A 23,724-nucleotide genomic window follows, 5' to 3' on the forward strand; every position below is an offset into this window, starting at 1 on the left:
AATAAATAAATCCAAAATCAGAGCTATTCCTTCGTTTACTACGCCCTTCTTCGGCTATGAACGTGTCGTTACAGTTCATGACAATGTACTAAATCATTGTTGCCTATCTTAACTGTTAGTGCGTTTTTAAATAATATGCAATGCAAAATTTAACATGGAATAGCGTTAACGTCAGTCAAAACCATACAACGATGCTCACGTTCCCTCTGAACGGCTCAGCCCTAATGCCGGCGTTGATAACTCTTGGTAACTGTCATAAAATATGGCCCGAAACGGCAACCGTTCCTTAAAGTTAATTACAAAGGATGCATTCGCCACTTACATATTTATTCCTCAAAATGACGACTGCAGACACAGGAATTCAAAACGCGTTTGAACATCCTCTTGCTACTACGGTTTTTTTTTTTTTCTTAAACAGATCCGCCAGGCAAGAACACAATGGTGCTTGTTATCAATCCTGCAATAACCTACCAGGAAATCTTCGGTTTCGGAGGAGCTTTCACGGACGCTGTTGGGTTGAATCTAAGAAGTCTCCCGATAAAACTGCAAGACGCTCTCATAATGTCCTACTACTCCAGACAAGGTAACAGCAATGATTTCCGTCGACGCAATTGGAGCACTGACGCTTAAAAGTCCTAAGGAACTCAGTTGCAGTTGCTCTGTGTTAAAAAGGTGTACCTCTGTACACGTTTCATTTCCGGCGACAGCTGTAATTCAGAACTCAGGTCGGAGTATTGCACATTTTTTTTTTTATGTGAAACATTCTTAAACTCGGTCAAAGCGGCAAAAAGCGGGAACATGTTATAGTATTATCGCTTATATCTTTGGAACCTACTAGTCACGTGCGTTACTTTGGTTTCATAGTGCAGAGGAAAGAAGTCATTACTCGATCATGTGTGTGTCACGTGCATAGATGGCACCATTGTCGCGAAACGTATGACGCAATCGGATCTAAATTTAGCCTCTCTCTCGGCGTTTAGATAAGCTCACTAAGCCATAGTAGGTGCAGTATATCAAGCTCAAGCATGTGCTCATCACGAGTCGCACGCGTACAATTTTCTGCAAAACAATTCACGCTTGCTCAGTTATGATTGCCCCTGCATTCGGCACGTAGGATCTAGAAATGGCGTGAAAAGACTCGGGCAGCAACACAGAGAGATATCCAATAGCTTTGACTACACGGTGAAACGTGTCCGTCTTCATAGGGAGCACAAATGCAAGAGATTGAAGCAAGCGCACGAGTTTAAACCTTCTACGAGTGCGGCGGGCTCGAGCGGTGCAGGGAAGTCTCGGTCGCCACCAGTAAGGCGGGTCGTTTCTTTACCCTATTGTCCAAACGTACTGTGGAATGCAGACTAGTACCATGAATGCGGAGCGAGCACGATTGCAAACTTAGACTGTGAGACCACCACTATAGCTTTAACACAATTTGGTATAGGCTTTATAATGAAGGAAGAAATGCAACTTGTTACGTCTCTTCTGATGTAAAATGTTACGTTACGCCATTTCTGTACGCCAGTGCACGCACACCCCTGCAGCACGCACAAGACGTTCCTCGTACGCCATTGCAGCTGTGTCGCTGTGACAGCCTATCCGAATCTCGATCATGTGCGCACGTCCTCACTTAACGTATTTGATCCCGGTGTATCCCATTACAATCTTCCTTATACATACGCTAAACCGAGATCTTTTGTGAGGCTGGAAGGGTACATTGTGCACCTAAAATAATCGTTTATGCCAGTTATAGCGGAAGAGGTGGCTTGGGCAAGCCAGCATAGCCCGAAGACGGATAGGTAGATTACGAGGCCACCTTAAGTTTCTCACGCTAGCGCTCCATGGTGCCATGAATTCCTGACAGGGTCTGGTTTGGTTAATTAGCTGTGTGTCAACACTGATATCGAAGCATAATATGTTTTAGTAACTTTTTCTGTGCAGAAACGACCCAAATATCGTCAGACATCTTGAAATCCGATGCGTCACAACGACGCGCCGGAGCATTCACTTTAACCTGTAGTGTAGGTGCTGGTAACCGGCATTTTCCCTTCAAATCAAGGCAAATATTATTTGTGAATAATACTGTACCAGTTTTTAAATTATTGAACGTTTCTCTTTAGTATCGCATTAAATTACATGTGTTGCTTTCATTCGCAGCGCGCTTTAGCAAGTCATAGTTCGTGACTTAAAATATCTGGAAATCATTTACCTATACATAAACATACATTCGGAGTAATGTAATATGCTTCAACAGTGACTTGGAAAAGTATCCCTCTCATTTTCAACGCATAACCGGCGTTTAAAGTTAAGCATGCGAAAAAAATTAATTTTCAGTTCACTTGTTGCATGCATGTTATTTATAATGCTATCGATGAAAGTATCCGAGACACCGGAACTTGTTACAGCGAAGCTGTATATGCCTATAGTCGGGTACTACGTTAAAAAAAAGGGGAGGCCCCGCCCAGATGACCGAAGCGCGACAGCCGATTGCCTCCGCGACTAAAACAGTCCCTCTCAAAAGAACATGCTTGTAAAACGCATAATTCCGGTATAAATAAAGACTTGTATTTTTATGACCGGTTTGGTAGAGTTCTCGTGATTGGAATACTACCCCACATGCCGGATGGCGAAAAAAAATAACCCCGCGCTTTCGACAATGTTTCGCGTCGTCTGCTTAGCTTCATTGCGAGGGACAAAAGAAGAAAGAGCAGCTCCGCATGGCTTTCGCGCTGGTTTAAATGTACACGGCACATTTACTACTCGTTTTCCGAGCTCAAAATGAATCAGTTGCTATTTAACAAGTATTTAAAAAAAACAATGCATTCGTCGAAACCATTACAAACCTGGGGCGAGAAGACGATCGAGGCAGGAAAGGTAGAAAAGTGCTTCATTCATCGTTTTAAATATATACTGTTGGTTTTAAATAGCATAAGAGTGATATGATTATTTAGTTTGGTGTTATCACAAACTTTTTCTTTCCTTTTCACGTTATTTCTTCGTTCTTTCTTTCTTTCTTTCTTTCTTTCTTTCTTTCTTTCTTTCTTTCTTTCTTTCTTTTTTTTGCAAGCCTGCAGTGTTGCCAGTTCGCGTAGCATAGTGTCGGCGATGCTCGCTGCAATCTTTCGTCGCCGGATCACGGCTCAGAATAAACGCACGCGGCACAGATGTTGCTTCGTAAGCTCGCAATAATATTTCCGGCATGATAGACCAGCGCAAACAGTTTGGGAATTCACTCTGACGAGGGGCAGACGCGCACGACTGACGCGATTCGGCCCACTTCGTAGCGCGGGCGGCCACCTTCTCCATCGGCGGGGTCACTGGCCGTCCGGCTCGTGACGTCAGTCTAAAGTGCGCGCCCATTGGTGAAGGCTCGTGTGCATCCGCCTTGGAAGAGTAAACGCCCCTTTTTTTTCTAAAGTTGTACTCGACCATAGGCGAAACGCTCGTGGTCGGACCACAGAAACCCTACTGTGGAGGTATGAGCCATTGCATCCGCCTTACGTGACGGACGGACAAATTTCTCGTTAGGTAGGAATAGAAATGCTTACGCATTTACAACATATGCATTTATCTACGTATTACAGCGACGCTGTATATGCATAAGCAACATGTTCGCGGTCCGACCTCAGAAGCCCTCCAGCGGAAGGTGCGGCGCATCATTGGCTACGCCGATAGTGACGTCGTTTCTCTCTCGCAGCAGAGCGCGCATGCAGCAGTCTCTCTCCGACTTCGCAATAGGTTCATAAACGTGTCCCTGTCTTTATTTAAATGAAATGTGCGGCTTCGGTGTGTCACTTGGTAACTACAGTGCATAACCGAGTCATAAGCACTGTGATTAACGCATTACGAAACACAAATGAGTAAGATAATTCATAAATACTTTGATGGACCCGCTGGATTAACACAATTGGCCGCTCGTTGCGCCCCTCAACGATGGTGATTATGCGAAGACCAATGTGCGGCATTTCAAATAAACAATGTGATAAACCCAAGCCAGACATGTACATATAACTCCATTAAGAAAGACAAAGACGTAACGAATAATTGAGAAAGACTAATGAACAGTCGGAATTAACCCAGCGATAAACACCGGAGCCGCATATTTCAGCTTCGCTGGTTTACCATCTGTACGGGGTGCATGGGCGCTATTCTTTAGAATGGAACGAATTTTGATATGTTCTTCTGAGTGAATGACACGATGATATTGTTTCTTCTTTGCGACAGGCATTGAATACAGCATCGGCAGGATTCCGATCGGCAGTAATCACTTCTCTGTACGCAAATACTCGTACGATAACTCCGCGGGAGACATGGGCCTGAGAAACTTCACTCTCGCAGAGGAAGATTTGCAGCTAAAGGTACTGACAAAAACGCACGCACTCCCCAGTCCCGGGGCACTGATTGCGCTAAGCAGCTTGAATGCCATGCATCCCGTCGCGTAACCTACAACATTGCATCACCTGCCAAGCGCTTTGAGCAGATCTCTTCCACTGTTTATGAAGCTGCCCTAAGCCCCTGCGGCAGACGCCATGCCAAACCTTTCCCTTTTCTCGTGGGAGGCTACTCCTTCGGGCCACCGGCTCGGATGACCACTTTTGGCTGGTGGGCCGGGTTCCTCTGGAGATGTCGGCCAGGGGACTGCAGGGCATGTAGGGGCCCAACCATATTGAAGTAGACTAAATAAAGTTTATCCATTCATCCGTCCATCCGAGTCATACCACCAACCGAATGCATACAGAAAGAGAGCTGAAAGTTTGAAGGCCACTGCGGTCTACTCAGTAACTCTCGTCACTTTGTGCCTCTGCAAGCGGGAAAATTCATCCACTAAGTGTCGGTTGGAAGTACCAGTGGCATGGTGAAACTTGACGCTTTTCGGCGAATCACGTGCACGGCTCAGGAGCCGCTCCACAGACGTGCTCATTGACCACGCCACGTGCGAAGGACACTGGCGGCTCCTGCTTATCGTCCAAGTCAAATCAAATCAAATAAATTCAAATCAAATCAAATCTTCATTTTAGGTCCCCAATGCCAGAAAACAGTCACAAAGCCAGAATTGTACTGACGGGTTACTGTGCCGCATAAACATGGCTTGGTAACTTAGGGCGCTATAACGTAAAACTTTTCCAAACTTTTCTACTCCAATTCTGCTATCAGCCCTCCACGATTGGTCAAAAACTTTTTTCGACCACCCCCACTTCACATGTCTCTCACGCGACGTAACGAAAACCGCGATACCTCCCCATCTGACATGACGTGTACACACTGATTATGCATGATTTGACAGAAAAAAGAAAAACAGTTATTTCTGATTCGACGCCTTTTCGCCATTAGCCTCCGGCTATTGGTCAAAAGATTTCGGGCTGCACCCACTTAACCTGCCTGTCACGCGACGTCACAAAACCGCGAAAACTCACCGCGTCAAAGTGACGTGTACGCATTAAAGATGCATTAATATGCCGAACAAAACTGAATTTTCTTCTGAATAGCCGCAGGCTGCCCTGTTCCGAAAGGAATAAAAGATGGCTGCCACCGATCGCTCAGGCGCTGGCTATTCGCAGCTGCTGGATAGCATGGGTGTATTTGCGCATAACAAAACTTCTTGCGTGGCCGTGTAACGTTTTCGAGCACTTTCGGCACGTTTACCACCTCATTCTGCCAACTCTTCTTTACTGAGTGTCCCTTTTAGCGTCATTCTTAAGCTTCCGTTGCATGCCGCCGTGATTTTCGACCAGCCACCGCAAGCTAAGTAGGGGAAAGCCAACCAATCGCAGACGCCGGCACCACCCTCTTCATCCGGTTATCGATTTTAACTGCGCTGGCTCTGCCCCAGTGAATCCCTCTCCCCTTGAGCGTTCTCCTCGCCTCTTGTCAGCCAATTAGATACGACAAGCCGCTCAGTATAGGCAATGTTATTCGTTCTTCAAGCAAACAAAAGTGACCTCCCATGAACGAGGAGAGCGTTTTATTGGTGTGTTCAGACAACCCTGCGGGTGACCGCCCGGTGCTTGCGTCGCTGGTTGCGCAAATTTGACGTCAGGAGATTGGAATAGAAACATATTGGAATAGTTTTACGTTATAGGGCCCTTACACACATTGTTTTGAAGATACATAGTAACGCACATGCATATGATTGTGACTTACGAAAATCAGGCCTTTCTACCTGTTCCCCTTCTTATCGTTCATGATACATGAGACATATTTGTACAGAATATATATTTTGCAAAATAAATCGAACAGATTAAAGTATAGAGGGTGTCCCACATAACTTGAGCCAAGAATTTAAAAATGAAAGGCGCGTCAGAAGCGAATTGAACCGAACCCATACTATTCGCAATAGCCTATAGTAACTCAGACAATTTTTCATTTTTCCCATAACTCACTAATTAATTAAGTTTAATTACCCAAAACGTACAATTTTCTTCACATTACTCGCAGATCCCGCACATCAGAAGAGCAATGTCTGTGTCAGAACAGCCCCTGTGGTTTTTCGGAAGCTCCTGGAGCAGCCCCGCCTGGATGAAGTCCAGCAAGAAGATGGTGGGACGAGGGCATATCATTGGAGTTCCAGGTGGTCCCTTCTACAAAACCTGGGCAAAGTACTATGTCAAGTATGTGGGGTGGAAATACATTTCACAGGCGTATCTAAACGACGCAGGCATTCTGCTCTGACGTTCTGCGCGTGAGGTTAGAGACACTATCTCGAACCACATCTGGAAGCCCAGTTGACGCAGTGTGTCATCACCTAAGCTTCAAAAAATCAAAGCAAGGATCGTTATTGCTTTATGATGAAAGAAAGAAAGAAAGAAAGAAAGAAAGAAAGAAAGAAAGAAAGAAAGAAAGAAAGAAAGAAAGAAAGAAAGAAAGAACACGGTCCACTTGTTTGTGCCTTCTGTAATGCGTTGCGGTTAAATATGCCGTCCGCTTTTGAGAATATATGTCTTATCATGCTTAGTTTTCGCGATTGTTAAGTACATATCATCCAACGATCTTTTATTGCTATAACTTGCCGACTTACTCATCATTTCCTACTGTTTTCAAATGCCATGGGTTTAGGCCTGAGTAACCACGTCCTCCTTTGCCTAGCGACGAATACCGTGACATGCTAATAAACACGATCAATGGTTTTTATGTGATGCACACTGCGCTTGAATAACAGCCAACGTCATTCTTTTTCTGCAATCACTCTTTCTCAGTCATCTTGATCCGGCTTCGAAAAGTAGTGAAGTGGTTCTTTTCTATCTTCTTTCGACACAGTTATGTGAATATCGAAACTACCAACCTGTTTTTCTCTATATATATTTTGTTTTTCATATTCTTCAGACACTTATCAAAGATTAGGAGCCTGTCTCATTTCGAAGCACAACTAGCACCTCCCCCCTACACCTCCATATCAGTCCTCATGCACTGCTATCTTTGTAATTTTTGCGTAGCTGCGGTTGCACCGCCGCGGGGAACTAAAATCGAGTCGCACGCGTAACTCATTTGCACCGCCAAAGCCACATACTCGCAACTGAACGTTCCAGGCTGCTGCTCCCTTTACCATATCATTGTGGCGCACGCACGCACGCGCACGCACGCACGCACACAAAGATTTCCTGCAGCGTCCCCAATGCACCTATGACTTTTTGTTTTTAGCTGGCTTATAATTACCTGGTTCACAAAGAATGATAAACAAGCAACAGATGTATTAGGGCTCCGTTATAGGACCGAGAAGAATCTGAAGTAGCACAAAATTCTTAATTCGATGAATGTGTCCTCTAAAATCATCCACAATTTACAAAGAACTCAAATATATTTCTCCTAAGAAGCATTTTATTGCTACGTTTCATCTCGGAAAGCTTAAATAGTTTTCTGTTGAATGACGGTCAAAATTAACAGAGATTCGGCAACTTCCCACAGCGCGCCCAATTACCACAAATGGCCCTGACTTCACCCACACATCATAATAAATATGCCCAACACTTCCTCGAAATTTCATTGGCATAGCTTCACGTGTCTCCGAATGTATTTTCGTCAGCTTTTGAGGCGGTAATGCTTCGAGACATGCAGTTGCAATTACATCTTCGCTGTAAAACATAAGACACGAAAAAAAAGTACTATGAAAGTGGGAGAAAACATCAGACTCTCGTTCAATGATCAGCTGCGACAATTTTCAAACAAACGACATTACAAGATTTGAACAGAATATATATATATATATATATATATATATATATATATATATATATATATATATTATACTATAGATGTGTTCGCACTTGAAAAGAGTACCAAAAGCCAGAATCACGCAAATTAACAGCACTTTTGGGCACTGTCCAGAGAATACAGACCATCAATTCAAAGGTACAGACGGCAAACGTAGTATCTTGCTTATACGCGTATCTAAACGCACACTGTGCCATTTATGCATGTACGTAGTTGCTAATTGGTTGTGATTCCCTATGCATTCAGGTTCTTGCAAGAGTACGAGAAACGAGGCGTTCCCATGTGGGGTTTGACGGCGCAGAACGAGCCTACGTCCGGCTTCATACCGCGCTATCCCTGGCAGGCTTTGGGCTTCACACCACAGACTGAACGAGACTTCATCAAACACGACCTGGGGCCTGCGCTGGCCGAGGCAGGTTACGGCGCGGAGAAGCTGAAACTAATGATGTTCGACGATAACCGCCTCGGAATTCGACTGTGGTCAAGAACTGTGAGTCAAATACAGAGTCAGGCTAGAGCTTAAAAAAAAGAGAGAAAGCTTTATTGGCAAACGTTTCATCAAAGGTGCTAAAGCGGACACATTAGTCAGGAAGCGAATGGGGACAATATTCAGAAAAGAATTTGATTTGTTTTACTGTAACTCCCTGCTCACCCCCTCCCCTCTTAAGTCTCCCCCCCCCCCCCCGTGAATTGATAAAACACTGTAACATATATACAGCTGCAACACTGCTTCCGCATATAAAAGAATGCAGCCAAAGCACGAATAAACTAAAACCGGTGTAACAAAACTTTCTGCTTAACGAAGTGGTTTTGATAACCCATAAAGTATCATGACAGCTTGAAGAAACGAAGTGAACTCGATGCCCTGCCCGATTTGACAAAGACTCAGGTGGAACTAGAGGCAGAATGTGATTAAATATGGCCACACGAACCTTCTGCTAAGGTGGCCGACGGTATTAACCAGTTAGGAAAGTTTGCCGCTTCCATTTCCTCAGCACAGAGTAGCCAGCCAGTACTTGCACTGGCTAACCTCCTCGCCTTTCACTGTCTTTTCTTCTCCTCCTTACCGCTCCTAGGAAGAAACACAAGACACGCTCAGCTGGTTAGCTGCCTGCGATAACTACTGTGCGCAGGAAAAACTTACATATTTTTTCTTCACTTTTGAATAAACATAATGTCATACTTATGAGCGTTTTCGATTTAAAGAAATAATTATCGGTTCCCATCGACTTGGCATATGAAGGTTTAAATTTATTTTCTGACATTCCATAACGTACACATGTACTAACACCACGTAACGGGCACACATTCACAAGGAGAAACGCATAAGAAAAATAAAATAGACAGGAAAACTCTGAAAACGCATAAATATTCGTGGCTGCGAAAATACAAAGCCAAATCGCCTATCGTCCGACTCTTATTTTTAATTTCTTAATTTTTTTATTTTTTCTAGTGAGTTCGCTCTAACCGTCGTGGTCTTTAGGAGTGGCCTGATGACAGCCTCCAGTACAAAGTTCGAAGATTTTTTTACAAGTAGCACCAATGTACTTGAAGTTTCAACATAACCTGTCGTAACGCTGTCGTGATGGCATAGAATAATACACCGTTAAAATCGTGCCTTCAAAACGTTAACTCTTTACTGGGCGAACCTGTGTCAAGAAAAACAAGTAGCACTCAAACCAAAACGATGGCATCGAGCACACTCGGCGATCGTCTGAAATTGATTCTGTGGGTCAAGTGCGTCGGTTCTTATACATGACACGTCGAAGGTCGCGGCGTAATCGCTGGTGGCCGCGTGCGTTCCAGAAAGTGCTGCACAATTCGTGTGGAGCATACAATCTGATTACACTAGGTGTGCTGACAACCGACAATGGATAGAACCAGCGATAAACATATGAGAAACCTCCGACACAGAAAGGTGTGTCTTGCGCTGAGCGATAACACTGTAACACGGATTGGCTCGTGAAAAACGTTCACTCATATTATAAACAATTTATGTTCGTGTCACTACATAGGGTGGCCCACTAACGTCAGCCAAGTTGTTCAACGAAAAAAAAAGAAAAAAAAAAGATTGCGTAAATACGGTACAAGGCATATACGATCTTAATACCTACAGTAGTTGGTCGTCAGACCTCTGACGCCGGGAAACCGTAGGTACTACAATTATATCTGGCACCGTGCTTTCTGAATCATTTTTTGTTGTTGTTGTTGATGAACAGCTAGGACACACGGTACATGCAACGATACGCAGGTATTGGGCGATCCTGAGGCAGCCAAGTACGTGCACGGAGTGGCTGTTCACGGGTACAGTGATGGATTAGTCGGTCCTGGTGTGTTGGACAAGGTCCACGCGAACTACCCGGACAAGTTTATCCTGCCAACCGAGGCCTGCACTGGCTACAAAAAGAAGAAGGGACGAGGTGTCATGCTAGGCAGCTGGGAACGCGCTGAAGAGTACGCCACCGACATAATTCAGGTGAAGTCTTGTTTCTGGAGAAGTGTAAGATCAGCGCGCAGAAGCTACGTGGATTGCAAAATGAAATGCCAATTAGTATGTCTATAGGAAAGAGAGAGAGAGAGAGAAAGTAAGAAAGGAAAGGCAGGGAGACCAGCTAGAGCCTTTGTCTCGTTTGCTATCAAACAAGTGGGGAAGCAGTGAGGGACTGAAAGAAGGAGAGACAGAAAGAAGACAGGAGTTCTGATCAACAGCAAGCACTAGATAAAGCGAAGCGTCTCTGTGTTCGAGCACTCAAGTCTTGTCGCCTTCAGCTACTGCGGAAGAGCTCGTGTGGCTTTCTAGGCGGATAAAATGCGCGACCAGGCTACCATAACAATTACTCCAGTAAAATGCAGAACGTTGAGTTAAATCAGTGCACCCCTGGAGATTGCCTTTTTCTGATCGCAAGTTTAGGGCAGCCAGACGGGCTTGACATTGATTACCCTTCTTGGTTTTCCTCCCCCGTCTTGTTTTCTCTCCCTTAGCAGAAAGAAAACAACAGGGACTTAAGATAAAACACAATAAACTGCCTAATATATCTGTCATCACAGCAAGAATGGCAAACTTCGCTTCGTTGTGCAACCTGCACGCACGTTTCACGACTTTCCGAAATGTGAACTGCAGAACGAGCATCAGTTTCCTAAACTAGGAACGACAGTGGCTCCGAGCTACTGCGATTACAAAAGGCAAACCTTATGGATGCCCCCCCCCCATCCTATTTGCCCTATCCCCCCCCTCCCTAACACCGCCCCAAGACATGCCGGCGGCACAACACTGACATGAAAATATTGAAAAAAAAACAGGAAATATTGCATGAGATAACATATGTACTTTTAAATAACCAAAAGAATGTTTGTCGCTACCTCCTTGGCCAGTGCCCACTAGTCTTACCTGTATGCGTACCGCCACCGCAGCCCGACAGCTCCGTCATTGCGCTGCTGAGCTTGATGCCGCTGGTTTTAACCTGGTCGCGACGGCCACATTCCGATGGCGGCAGAATGCAAAAAAAGAAAAGAAAAAAAGAAAAAAGCTTCTCTGCCGTTCATTATGTGCACGTTAAGAAGCACCAGATGGTCTAATCTAATCTGGCGTCATTCACTACGGTGCGCCTCATAACCAGGTTGTGGTTACGGCACAATACCTCAGAATTAAACGGAAAATTTATTTGTCTCTATCTGGTTCCACAATGCGGTTGCGGCTAGTAGCGGTGACGAGGCTTTCTTTTTTGCGCATACGGAAGCAAGCAATGAAGAAGTGGGCAATATAGCAGCGAGCTTTCAACAAACCTTTCAACAAACGCCTTCTTTGGCTAGCAAGTGGAAAAGGCAGGGAAAAGAACTATCGGTTTGTGTGGCAAAAGAATGGTCCCATATTTGCGCGAAAAACTGAGGGCGCCAACGCGATTCGCATCCGCGATGAAAGTGACATCGATAACATGATATGATGTGCTATTTAGATAGTGTACATCTACTGTGAATGACAGTTCAAATGGATAACAGTCCTTATCACGATGTTAACTCTTTTAAACGTATGAAGGTTTCAAAATCCGGATGCTTTTCCTTTTATCATCTGAATGCATGCAGTTTAAGAAACAAAGAAGAAGTAATTGATATTTTTTTGTCGTCATTGAACCATGAATTTGATGCGCTGGCTTTCACTGAAACCTGGTATACTGAATCGAATGATGTTGTTCGCTTTCCTGGTTATAGGTCTGAAGCGCTGTTTAGGAAAGCCAAAAAAGGGGGTGGTGTAGCTTTGTACATTAAAAACAGTTTTTCTTACGAAATAATGCCACAGTGCACAGTTTTGAGCCCTTCGTACGAATCACTTTTTATTCAGACAAATGCATTCATCTTTGGCCTAATTTATCGGCCACCTTCTGCGTCTCTTCAAGAGTTCTTCAACTTTTTAGAAATAGTATTGGGCGACCTCTCCTTACAAAGTAGGCCTGTGGTAATAATGGGTGATTTTAATATTAACCTACTAGAAACGTCAAATTCTGTCAATGAATTTGTTGATATGATGTTGGCCGACGGCTTTTCCAATATAATCACAACGCCTACTCGTATCACAGGCTCCAGCGAAACACTTATTGATCTATGCCTAACAAACAATGATATTGGTGGTACCACGGCACGAGTACTCCTGAGCGACATCAGTGATCACCTGTCAATCTTCTGCTTTATGGAAAGGTCAAATAAACAAATATTCGAACATACTTACCCACCAAATAGTTACCGCGTTATAAACCAAAGCCAAATTGAATATTTTCGTCAAATCGTCTACTCTGTCGACTGGAGCCAATTGCAGCGTGATGAAGATCCTAATATTTTATACAACAAATTCTTGCACAAAATGACAGAGTTGTATGAATGCGCTTTCCCAGTTGTAACAATAGCAAAGTGTAGAAAAGGAAGGAAGCCTTGGATTACACGAGACCTGCTCAGGCGAATCAAGGCACGAAATAGGCTTTTTTCCAAGTTTATAAAATCTAAAGACTTGACAGTTTTGAAAGAGTATAAGAAAGTTAGAAATCAATTAGGTGCAGATATAAAGAAATCTAGAATTCAATACTACGCTCATAAATTTTCAGATATCTCCTTTGACCCTCAAAAAACGTGGCGTACAGTCAAAAATCTTCTACAGAAATCAGAAACAAATATACCTACACAAATGACAATTGGAGGAACGGTTCTGAGTGGTAAAGATCTTGCCAATGAGTTCAACAGACATTTTTTGGCATTTGGAGATTTTCCTGCCCGAACGTCCAGTAATATTGGAAAATACATGGCATATAATCTTCAGCACAGCCTTTTCTTATATCCAGCTACTCCTGCAGAGATTAATGATATTATATTAGGTTTCAAGAATAACTGTTCTTGCGGTTTTGATGGCATAAAGGTAGCACCAATTAAAGCAATTGCTGACCTAATAGTTAATCTACTTTGTCATATAACAAATCTAATCTTGACAACAGGTATTTTTCCCGAAAAAATGAAGATGGCAAGAGTTGCTGTTTTGTTCAAAGGCGGTGCTGCCAATATAATTGGTAATTATAGACCTATATCAGTTCTACCGTTGTTTTCCAAAATAGTAGAAAAAGTGATTAATACACGGATTACTACCTATCTTAACAAACATAAGTTAATCTCTCCCAGCCAGTACAGATTTCAGAGGAAGAAATCAACTGAATCTGCATTGCTCAGTATTAAGGATAAACTTATTAACAACATAGAAAATCAATTGTACACATTAGGTGTTTTTCTAGATTTCAGCAAAGCGTTTGATTCTATTAAACATAATATACTTCTTAGCAAACTACCGTATTATGGAATACGAGGCACTTCACTTAAGTTATTGCAAAACTACCTTTCCGGTCGTTCCCAGTATTTTGTTATTAATAATGCTACGTCTAATTCTGAGCTAATAAAATTTGGGGTTCCTCAGGGGTCAATCCTAGGACCTACTCTGTTTCTTTTATACATCAATGACATGGTATCTATCCCACAAACCCCTTCTATTATCCTTTATGCTGACGACACAAGTGTATTTTTTTCTGGTGAAAATCTAGGTTCCTTAATTCCGCGTGTAAACTTATGGTTAAGAATCTATCTGACTGGCTTGTTACAAATGAACTCTCATTAAATGTTGACAAAACTAAGTACATTGTTTTTACCCCTGTTAACAGACCTGTTTATATTAATAATGATGTGGCATTCGAGTCGCGACCGCTAAAGAAGGTAGCACAAATTAAATTTTTAGGTGTTCAGTTTCATGAAAACCTTCGTTGGTCTTGCCATATTCACTATATTAAGCGTAATATTGCACACTGTATTGGTATGCTTAATAAGTTTCGCTTATTGTTGCCTCGTTATATACGACGTCCACTGTATTTTAATACCGTTCATTCGCGACTGCATTACTGCCTGCTTGTCTGGGGCACCACTACTAGGTCTAACATGGAAAGCCTCCGTCGATTACAGAAAAAAAGTGTGCGCTTTATTGAAAATTTACCACAACGTGAATCAACATCTGTATATTTTTCGCAGAATCGCATCCTGGACATTGAATCACTATACAAACTGCGACTATCAGAGCTTGCATATTCAGATTTCAAAATTGATTCACAACTCTTCTCTTTGAGGTATACCAACATGAATCCCACTACGAGTTTAGGAGAACCAACTTCATCAAGTTTAAATGCAGGACGAATTACGGGACGCAACTGTTAAATTGGCAAATTCCTAATCTGTTAAACCTTTATCCTGCTCTGATAGACTTCATGGAAAACTGTTCCTCTTTGCCTGCTTTCCGAAACCAGGCAAAGAGATTTTTCTTAAATCGTGTATAAACCAGTTAGAAATTTGTTTTCTTTGTTCTTTTTTGTCAAGTGAACACATTTGTCATGTGAACATTTTTTTTTATTGCCGTATAGGAGATCCAGTTAGGATTCCTTGCTTTGTTTTTTCTTTTCTTGGTCAAGTGTACATGCTTGTAGGTATTATACATAATTAATTAGATTGATTTGAATGTACAGTGTATGTATATTGCTGTATGTGAATTGTTATAATCTTCCTGTATAAAAAATTCATGTAAAAAATTGTACTTCGCAACTTACAATGTCGAAACTGTGCCTGCGTGAATTCAGGGTGTCTAGGGCCTAGTCAGGTGACCACGTGTGTCACCTTTAGCCCTCTTCACCCCGACAACTGTATATTGTCTAAATTTCACTAAAGTCAAGTCAAAGTCAAGGAGCGTGGTGAACGTTGCATTCAAAGAAACAAGAAGCGGAACAACGGCGCATGGAGGCCATGGGCAGCTGAAGAAAAGCGATGAGCATCGAAAAGCAAAAGCGCGAAGCGGAGCAACGACGCGATTCGGCCATGAGAAGCGATGAGCACGACGAGCACATTGCGCACAAATGCGAGTTCAAGTGGAAACAGGAGGCGTGGCTGAGGGAGCATTGAGTTTTGTTTGTATGGGCCTACAAATGCTACGACAAGTACTGTGCGCGGGACCAGTTCGGTTCGGTGTGCAGTGTCTGCGATAGAATAAGGTTCCGATCGAATGTGACGCTGGTGTTGGAGCGTCGGTGTTTACACTGAGTGAGGCTTTCCCCCGCCGAAACCATGAAAAGAAACAACTTGATTTGGGCGAGTTGGTTCATCCTGAAGGTATACTGAGGCAGCGCGATGGGCCGAGAATACACGCAGCGCTAGTCCTGTTGTGTGTGTGTTTTTCCTCATCCCGTCGCGCTGCCTCAGCATACCGTCACCGCGTCGAACGCCCTGGCGTGCTCCGTGTGTTAGAGATTGTCGAGCAGGAATATCATCCCTCGACTGTCGCGAGTCTTGCATAATTTACACAAATATTTATTTATTTATTTATTTATTTATTTATTTATTTATTTATTTATTTATTTATTTATTATACTTCAACGATGCCAAAACGGGACACTGCGTAAGGGGCGGGCGTATATTGAGAAGTGGCGGCTCAGGTTAGATGGTGTGACTTTAAAGATGGTTGTCGATGGCAGCTTTGAAAAGACAAATGTTGGGGACAGGGGCGATGTATTCCATTCTCGGGCTGTGTAAAAAAAAAAACAACAACGCTGATGCGTAGTGGAATGGGCGCGGGTTAGATACATAGCATTAGGATGCGTGTGGCGGGGAAACGACGGGCTGGTATGATGATTTGGTTACCGGTGGGCAGCGAATGAAAGAACCCTAAAAATAAAAAATAAAGAAAAGTGGAGCATTTTTGCGGCGAGACGTGAGCGAGAGAAGACACAACCGCGATTTTAAGGCTGATACACTTGTGTTATAGGAGTAGTCGGAAAGAATGAATCTGACAGGTCGGTTCTGAACATATTTGAGTGAGTTTACCATATTAACTTGATGTCATAAAGAGCGCAAGCATATTCTAGTTTAGATCGAATTAAGGTTTTATATGCAAGTAGTATGACTGAGGCAGATGCTGAATACAAGTTACGTCGTAGATAACCTAGTAATCGATTGCAGCAATGAGAAACCTTTTTGATATGATAGGTCCAAGATAAAGCACTTGATATAGTCACTCCTAGGTATTCGAATTTCTCACACTGTGTTGAAGTGCAGTTGTTAATGGAGTACGAAGGTACTACACAATTACGACGTCGATGAAAGTACACGTGAAAACACTTACTGACATTGAGGAACCTGCACCATTTGCTGCACCATGCCTGTATTTGGAGGAAGTCATCGTGAAGAGCGGAGAAGTCTAAAGCATTTGTTATTTGTCGGCATAAAGTGCAATCATCCGCGAAAAGGCGTATGTTGGATGATAAGTGGAAGGTCAATAATATATATATATATATATATATATATATATATATATATATATATATATATATATATATATATATATATATATATATATATATATATATATATATATATATAAGATAGAAGAGATGCCCAAGGACAGAGCCTTGGTGCGCACCAGATAGTATAGAAGATAGGGTTGAAGAAATCAAGTTAACGGAAACAAATTGATGGCGATGAATTAGAAATTCACGGATTTACTTAACGATGCCTGGTTGAAGACTAAGGTGCGAGAGTTTGTGCAGGAGAAAAATATGTGAAACTTTATCGAAAGCTTTTTCGAAGTCACGAAATAGAGCTTCAGTGGGGATGTTGCGATCGAAATGAGTATGCAAATCATGTAGGAACGAATAAGTTGAGTGTCGCAATAATGAGCTTTCCAAAATTTGTGCTGGTTAGGATGAAAGAACTTGACAGCTGACAGGAAAGTGGCAATGTGCGAATGTATAACGTGCTCCATCAGTTTCGAGCAAGCACTGATGATGGACATTGAACTGTAGTTGCTGGGATTTGTGCGCATTTCTTTTTCATAAAGATCGGAATTATTTTTCCAACTTTCCAGTCACTGGCGGACTGATCCAGCTGTGAGAGACTGCTGAAATATTAGCGTTAGAAAAAGACATCTGATGTGCTTATTGCTTTTTAATAGCTTGGAGTTGATGCCATCAGTACGAATTTTTTTTAAGGAATCGACAATTTTAACAATTCCGTCCACGTAAAAAGTAATGTTTGCCATGGGGGGATAAGTGGAAGGTGGTAATACAGGAAGAAATTCAGGGTAGTCATTAGTAAAATTAGAACAGAAATCAGTGTTTAAAGCGTCAGTGACCTCAGTTTCGGGGACTAAGGAGCCAAAACTGTCGCGGAGAAAAAACAGCGTTGGACCATTGGGAAATAATGCATTGCCAGAAGCGTTTTGGGTTATTGCGCAACATAGAGGGCAACGTGGTGGAAAAAAAAAAGAGATAGTCACGTTTGGTCCCCACGACCTGCTTGTAATATTGCTTGAGCGCAAGATCATATTTCTCCCACTTAATTTCTGATTGAGAAGAGTTTGCAGAACGGAAGAGACGTTCTTTTTGTTGTTTAGTAGTTTCAGTATGCGATTACGCTTTGGGGATTGTTTCCGTTTCATTATTTCTTAGACGTAAGAATTCAGAATTAAACAGTAACCAGTTAGACTTAAGTAAACGAAGATAAATGTCAGCTGCGAAACTATCGTAAAAGGTTGTTAAATCTCGGGTCATGCTGTTGTATAGTCGCCTCTGTCATAAGGCGCGTTTTTTCTTTACTTTTTGTTTGATTGGATATATGTTATGAAAAAGTAGCGTGCAGTATCTTATGGTCACTGAGGCCATTCAGATACGAGATAGGGGAAAAGTTTTCAGGGTGTGAAGTTAGCACTAAATCTAGGATACTATAACCGTAATAGTCCCGTCATTGTCATTGTATACTCGTTAAAGGGTAGCTGTTCGGGCTAGTTGATATTTCATGATTACTGGTGGGCGCTCGTCCTAGTTTTTATCATCTTGCAGTTGTTCTTTTGGTTCGCGCTATCATTCTTCCCAGTGATCGTTACGTTTTCTTAAAAGTTGCCTACACACCAAAGAAGCCTCCGCTTAACACCCATAATTCGCACGTATGTGAGCCACCAATGCATTTTTTGTCTCTTTTAGTGCAGAATATTGACAGTGGCCATCAATCTTGAACTCAACAATGAGCTTGACCATATTGTTGCATGGTTTTCCTCAAATAATTTAATTACCAATCCTTTAAAAACTCTATTCATGATTTTCCGTTCTAGCCATAAAATACTACCTGGCTTGCCTGAGATAACTCTAGATGGTCATCAAATTCCCGTCTGCGACTGTATATCATTTTTGGGCCTCAAATTAGATTCTAACCTAAAGTTTTCTCAACACATTGCCTTCATTAAGCAAAAGTGTACCTTCAATATTAGAGCACTAATCAAATAAAAGCATTTTTTGTATACAAAGACGCATTATTAGCATTATACTTTGCTTTCATTCACAGTCACATTAATTACGGCATTGTTTCCTGGGGAAACACATATCGCTGTTATATCTAGTCTATTCAGCACCTACAAAACCAAGCAATACGCATTATCACTAACAGTGGGTTTTTCATGAGTGCTACTCTATTACTTCGTGAAAATAACATCCTTGTTGTAACGAACTTGTTCAACTATCATCTAATAATTATGTTTTATGAATTATTTACTAAAGAGCTTTCATACCAATTCACTGATTCCAGGTACCTCATCAATAATAACAGGTTTGCACGTAACTCCAATTTTCTACTGCCTATGGTTCATTGTAACTATGGGAAAATGACACCGTCATTCATTGCTACAAAACTCTACAATGGTTTATTCAGCACCATTAAATGTTCATCTTTTTACGCATTAAGTCATGCCCTTAAGTTTACGTCATTCATTACACTACATTACACTACTACTTTGGGAAAATAAACATGATTTGATTTGATTTGATGTGCCATTTGTATGTACTGACACTTTCTTTTAATGCACTATAGGCTTGTATACAGACAATTTGTTTTCGTTAATTTAATTTTTCTATGTTGTATTTTCGCGATTGTGTTTGTTCCTTTTAGTTAGCTTGCTCATCTGTAATATATCTCTCCATTGTTATTATTAACTGAGGGTCCCGTTGCAGTCATTGACTTTGGAACCCTCATCTGTATATTGTCTTTTACCCATTCATTGTAATAATAATAATAATATTTGGGGTTTTACGTGCCAAAACCACTTTCTGATTATGAGGCACGCCGTAGTGGAGGACTCCTGAAATTTTGACCACCTGGGGTTCTTTAACGTGCACCTAAGTCTAAGCACACGGGTGTTTTTGCATTTCGCCCCCATCGAAATGCGGCCGCCGTGGCCCCATTCATTGTATTTAAAGAATAATAAAGTGAAACTGAAACTGAACTTCACTATGACTTCATAAATTGCACTACTATCGTATGCAATAAAATTCCATACTTCTGCTCGCACGCAAATTAATGACGCTTAACTTTTAAATTGATTTCACAGGCCTCCGTTTGCTCGTATCGTTCTTTCTTTTTCCTGCATGAATAAATTAGAAATAGGTTGTTTAACAAACAGCGCAGTTCTGCTTCTTTACGTGGTTTACGTTAATAGGCGAACTGTATTTGCGCAAGAAATACATATGTCCAATTGTATAGTAAAGAGTCCTTGGATAGTTAAAATATTAGTTACTATAGGACACATATTGCAATTGGCTAATTTAGGCATGAAAAAAAATCACCTTTTTGCATTGCTGCCGACGAGACGCATTTCTACTCATTCAGCAAGAAACGAGGGAGAACCGCCCTAGAACACGAGCCACTAAGCAAGCGGTATGGTCATGCCAAAGAATTTCGCCAGGCTCCTTGATTGACGCAACGTTCAGTACGGACTACCGCGTATATCAGTAGGGCAAAGTAAACTACATATATTTGTGAGAGGCCTTTGCCATACCAGTGGACTTAATTGAGCTGACGGTAATGATCAACTCAACAACCAAGGAGAGTTTGAGTGAACAAAGTTTATTCTCAGATGTTCAGTCGTTGCGGAGAAGCCATATTTGAGGAATTGTTCTCAGCGAAACGTATGGCGGCAGGGGAAGCTTTCGAGGGGCGTCGAACGCGTCATACAAAGGCTACAAACATTGCTAAATTACGAATCGCACTGCCATGAAAAATCGGTTGGGCACACTGTACCATTTTGCCAAAGGCCGGCGGTAGTTCGCGAGGCAGTAAGTGTATCGTCTGGTGGAAGAGGGCAGATAGAGCACGGGGTAAAGGTTTTTTTACCTTATTACTAGTTTACTACCATGGATATTTAAACAATTATAGCTGCGAAAGACTTCTGAGATTCACTTTTAGAGATTTATAGGGAGAGAATGAGATAACGCGAGAAGAAAGTTTGATGAAAGGAAAGGCGGGGAGGTTGGTGTAAGAAGCAGGCTTCTGGCCTGCTACTCCGCACTGGGATAAAGGGGAAGGAGCGACATAAGAGAGCAGAGGAGCATGAGGAATAATGACGAAGCAATAGAATGAATGAATGAATTCTGGGGTTTTAAGTGCCAAACCACTACTTGAATAGGAGGCACGCCGTAGTGGGGGACTCCAAGCTAATTTTGACCACCTTGGCATATTTAACGTGCTCCTAGTGCACGAGACATGGGCGTTTTTGCATATCTTCGCCATCGAAATGCGGCCGCCGCGGCCGGGACTCGATCCCATGACCTCGCGCTTAGCAACGCAACATCAAAGCCGCTAAGCCACTACGGCGGGTACCACTAAACAATAGAACAAGCTGAGCAGCTGCTACCCGGTGCACTACGCATTAGTGCTCCTGACAAATGTATACAATAAGACAGACTATATTATAGCATGATATACACGCTATATATTTAATATACAGACTATATGCACATGCAATGCAAGTTTACAAAGACTATACCTGCCGCCTTACAAAATTAGGAGAATGCTGAAAGGGAATATTTCTGACAGGATGCGAACATCCTTCATTCTTTGACTTGCAGAACCTCAACCACTGGGCTAGCGGTTGGACGGACTGGAACCTAGCCTTAGATACACAAGGAGGCCCCAACTGGGCTAAAGACTTCGTCGACTCGCCTATCATCGTGAACGCCACAGCTCAGGAGTTCTACAAGCAGCCAATGTACTATGCTTTAGGTCACTTCAGGTATGCCATGTGTCTTTCTGGAAACGTTATGTTAGATTTTTTTCGGCTCTATGTGTATAAAATGTACGCATAGAGATGAAAAATAGCTTGAGAGAGAGACAGAAAAAAGGGTAAGGCAGGGAGGTTAACCAGATGGGAAGATCGGGTTTGCTACCCTACCCTAGGGAGAGAGGGGAGGTAAAGCGATAGCAAAGTAGACATAAAGAAAGAAACGAGCATTGACACAATCACAGTCGGTCACTGTCACCGCATACCGTCACCACACAGCACAGTAGCACTTGCAGCACTATAAACATCTGTTCAGGCTACAGCCGCTTGTCCAATTCTGTCTGTTATAGAACGCTTGTACCTTTGTCTCGCTTTGTTTCTTTCCAAACTCTGGGAGCTGCAGCTCCCTTGTTGCGGCAATGGATGAAGAAGCCCTCGAAGACCTTCCTGGAGCCCAGCCATCACGAGGGGTTGCGTCCAGGAAACGTATAAATGCGTCAAGTGACATGGACAGCGAGGCAACCGAGTTGTAATTTGACAGCGTCGACTCGTCGGACGACGATTTCACGCTTGTCATGAGCCGAACCACAAAAAGAAGATTGCTACGGAGGTCATCGTCGCCAAGTGTCTCCACCGTGAAGACAACACCACAGCGCTGGCCGTACACTATGCTCTTCATGCCTGTGGACCCAGTGTCCAATCTGCAACTCCCAAACAGGCAAGTCCTTTCTGCGTTTCTTGAGGTAATCGCGCCAAACGAGATAAAGGACGTGAGAATAAACGCACTGAAGAATGTCCATGCAGTAGATGTTCTGCACCGTAGTGCACTGCAAAGCCTGCGGCACGTAACGGAGATCGACATAGTGCAAGTGTGATCTATGATACCTACAGGCTGCAATGGCACTGTCGCCGTCCTTTATGGTTTTGATATTTCTATACCAACCGACGACTTACCAATATCAATAAAGCCAACTACAGAAGGCACTCTTATCACGCACATCACAAGACTTGGCAACACACGTCGCCTGAAGCTGTGGTTTGAGGGAGACGGCCTTCCCTCACATGTCAAAGTTGGCCACGTCCGCTATCCTGTCCGCCCATACGTACCGAAGCGCCTGCAATGCTACAAATGCTGCAAGATGGGACACATAAAAGGTGTCTATAGGAATAACCTCGTGTGCACACGGTGCACTGAATGTCATTCAGTTGATGCGTGCCGCACAACGGTGTTAAAGCGCCCTAACTGCCATGGTACTCATGAGGCCTCATATAATGATTGCCCGAGGGTGAGGATTGAGCGAGCAGTACTCAAACGTATGGCACGGGACCATTCAACACACACAGAGGTTACCGCTACTCTCAGGCGACGACGACATCGCCACCAAAGAGCATCACAAAGAGTTACATCTACTGAAAGGTATACACCATCTTCCGGCAAAGCGGCTACCGTATCAGCGCCGACTTGCACAAAGACAGAAACTGCGGAAACGAAGAAAGAGGCAAGACTCACACCTCATGAAGAGTGGCCTACACTTCCACGAACACAACCTGCATCGGAGTCACATCAGATTGCGCCGCCCTCAATGACCTCACGAACCGCGGATGCGACGACGACTGAGGATCGCCAAGTCATAGTGATGCTGAAGTCACTTATGGAGGCCATGCGCATTCTACTGAGCAACATGAAAACCCCGTCGGCACAGAGCGTACTGCAGGTGCTGGACACCTTGAGTCCGGTGCTTGCGGCTCTAGGGTAAAACCACCGCCCGAGAATTGCCGCCGTTTGCATCTGTCTTTCAGCGGAACGCCAGAGGGCTTAAGTCGCGCATGTCCGACTTTAGACAGTTTGTCTTTACGCACTAATTCCCCATTATCGTGATTTGCGAGCCCGACCTGTCAGCTCCCATCAGACTCTCCGGGGATGA

General features: G+C 43.0%; 1 protein-coding gene across 8 annotated transcripts in view; it reads left to right on the plus strand.

Moving 5' to 3' along the window:
- Nucleotides 1–23,724, plus strand: part of LOC142572166 (lysosomal acid glucosylceramidase-like) — a 32,320-nt gene that overhangs the window by 3,427 nt on the left and 5,169 nt on the right. For 7 of the 8 annotated variants that reach the window (XM_075681092.1, XM_075681095.1, XM_075681097.1 and 4 more), the window contains 6 exons: nt 419–583; nt 4,219–4,352; nt 6,430–6,602; nt 8,446–8,689; nt 10,451–10,675; nt 21,648–21,811. In XM_075681092.1, coding sequence (XP_075537207.1) covers nt 419–583; nt 4,219–4,352; nt 6,430–6,602; nt 8,446–8,689; nt 10,451–10,675; nt 21,648–21,811 — 1,105 coding nt within the window. The remainder of the gene's footprint in view (nt 1–418; nt 584–4,218; nt 4,353–6,429; nt 6,603–8,445; nt 8,690–10,450; nt 10,676–21,647; nt 21,812–23,724) is intronic. The other variant, XM_075681093.1, reaches the window with a different exon arrangement.

The sequence above is a fragment of the Dermacentor variabilis genome, chromosome 2 (genome assembly GCF_050947875.1).
Source record: "Dermacentor variabilis isolate Ectoservices chromosome 2, ASM5094787v1, whole genome shotgun sequence".
Lineage (NCBI taxonomy): Eukaryota > Metazoa > Arthropoda > Arachnida > Ixodida > Ixodidae > Dermacentor > Dermacentor variabilis.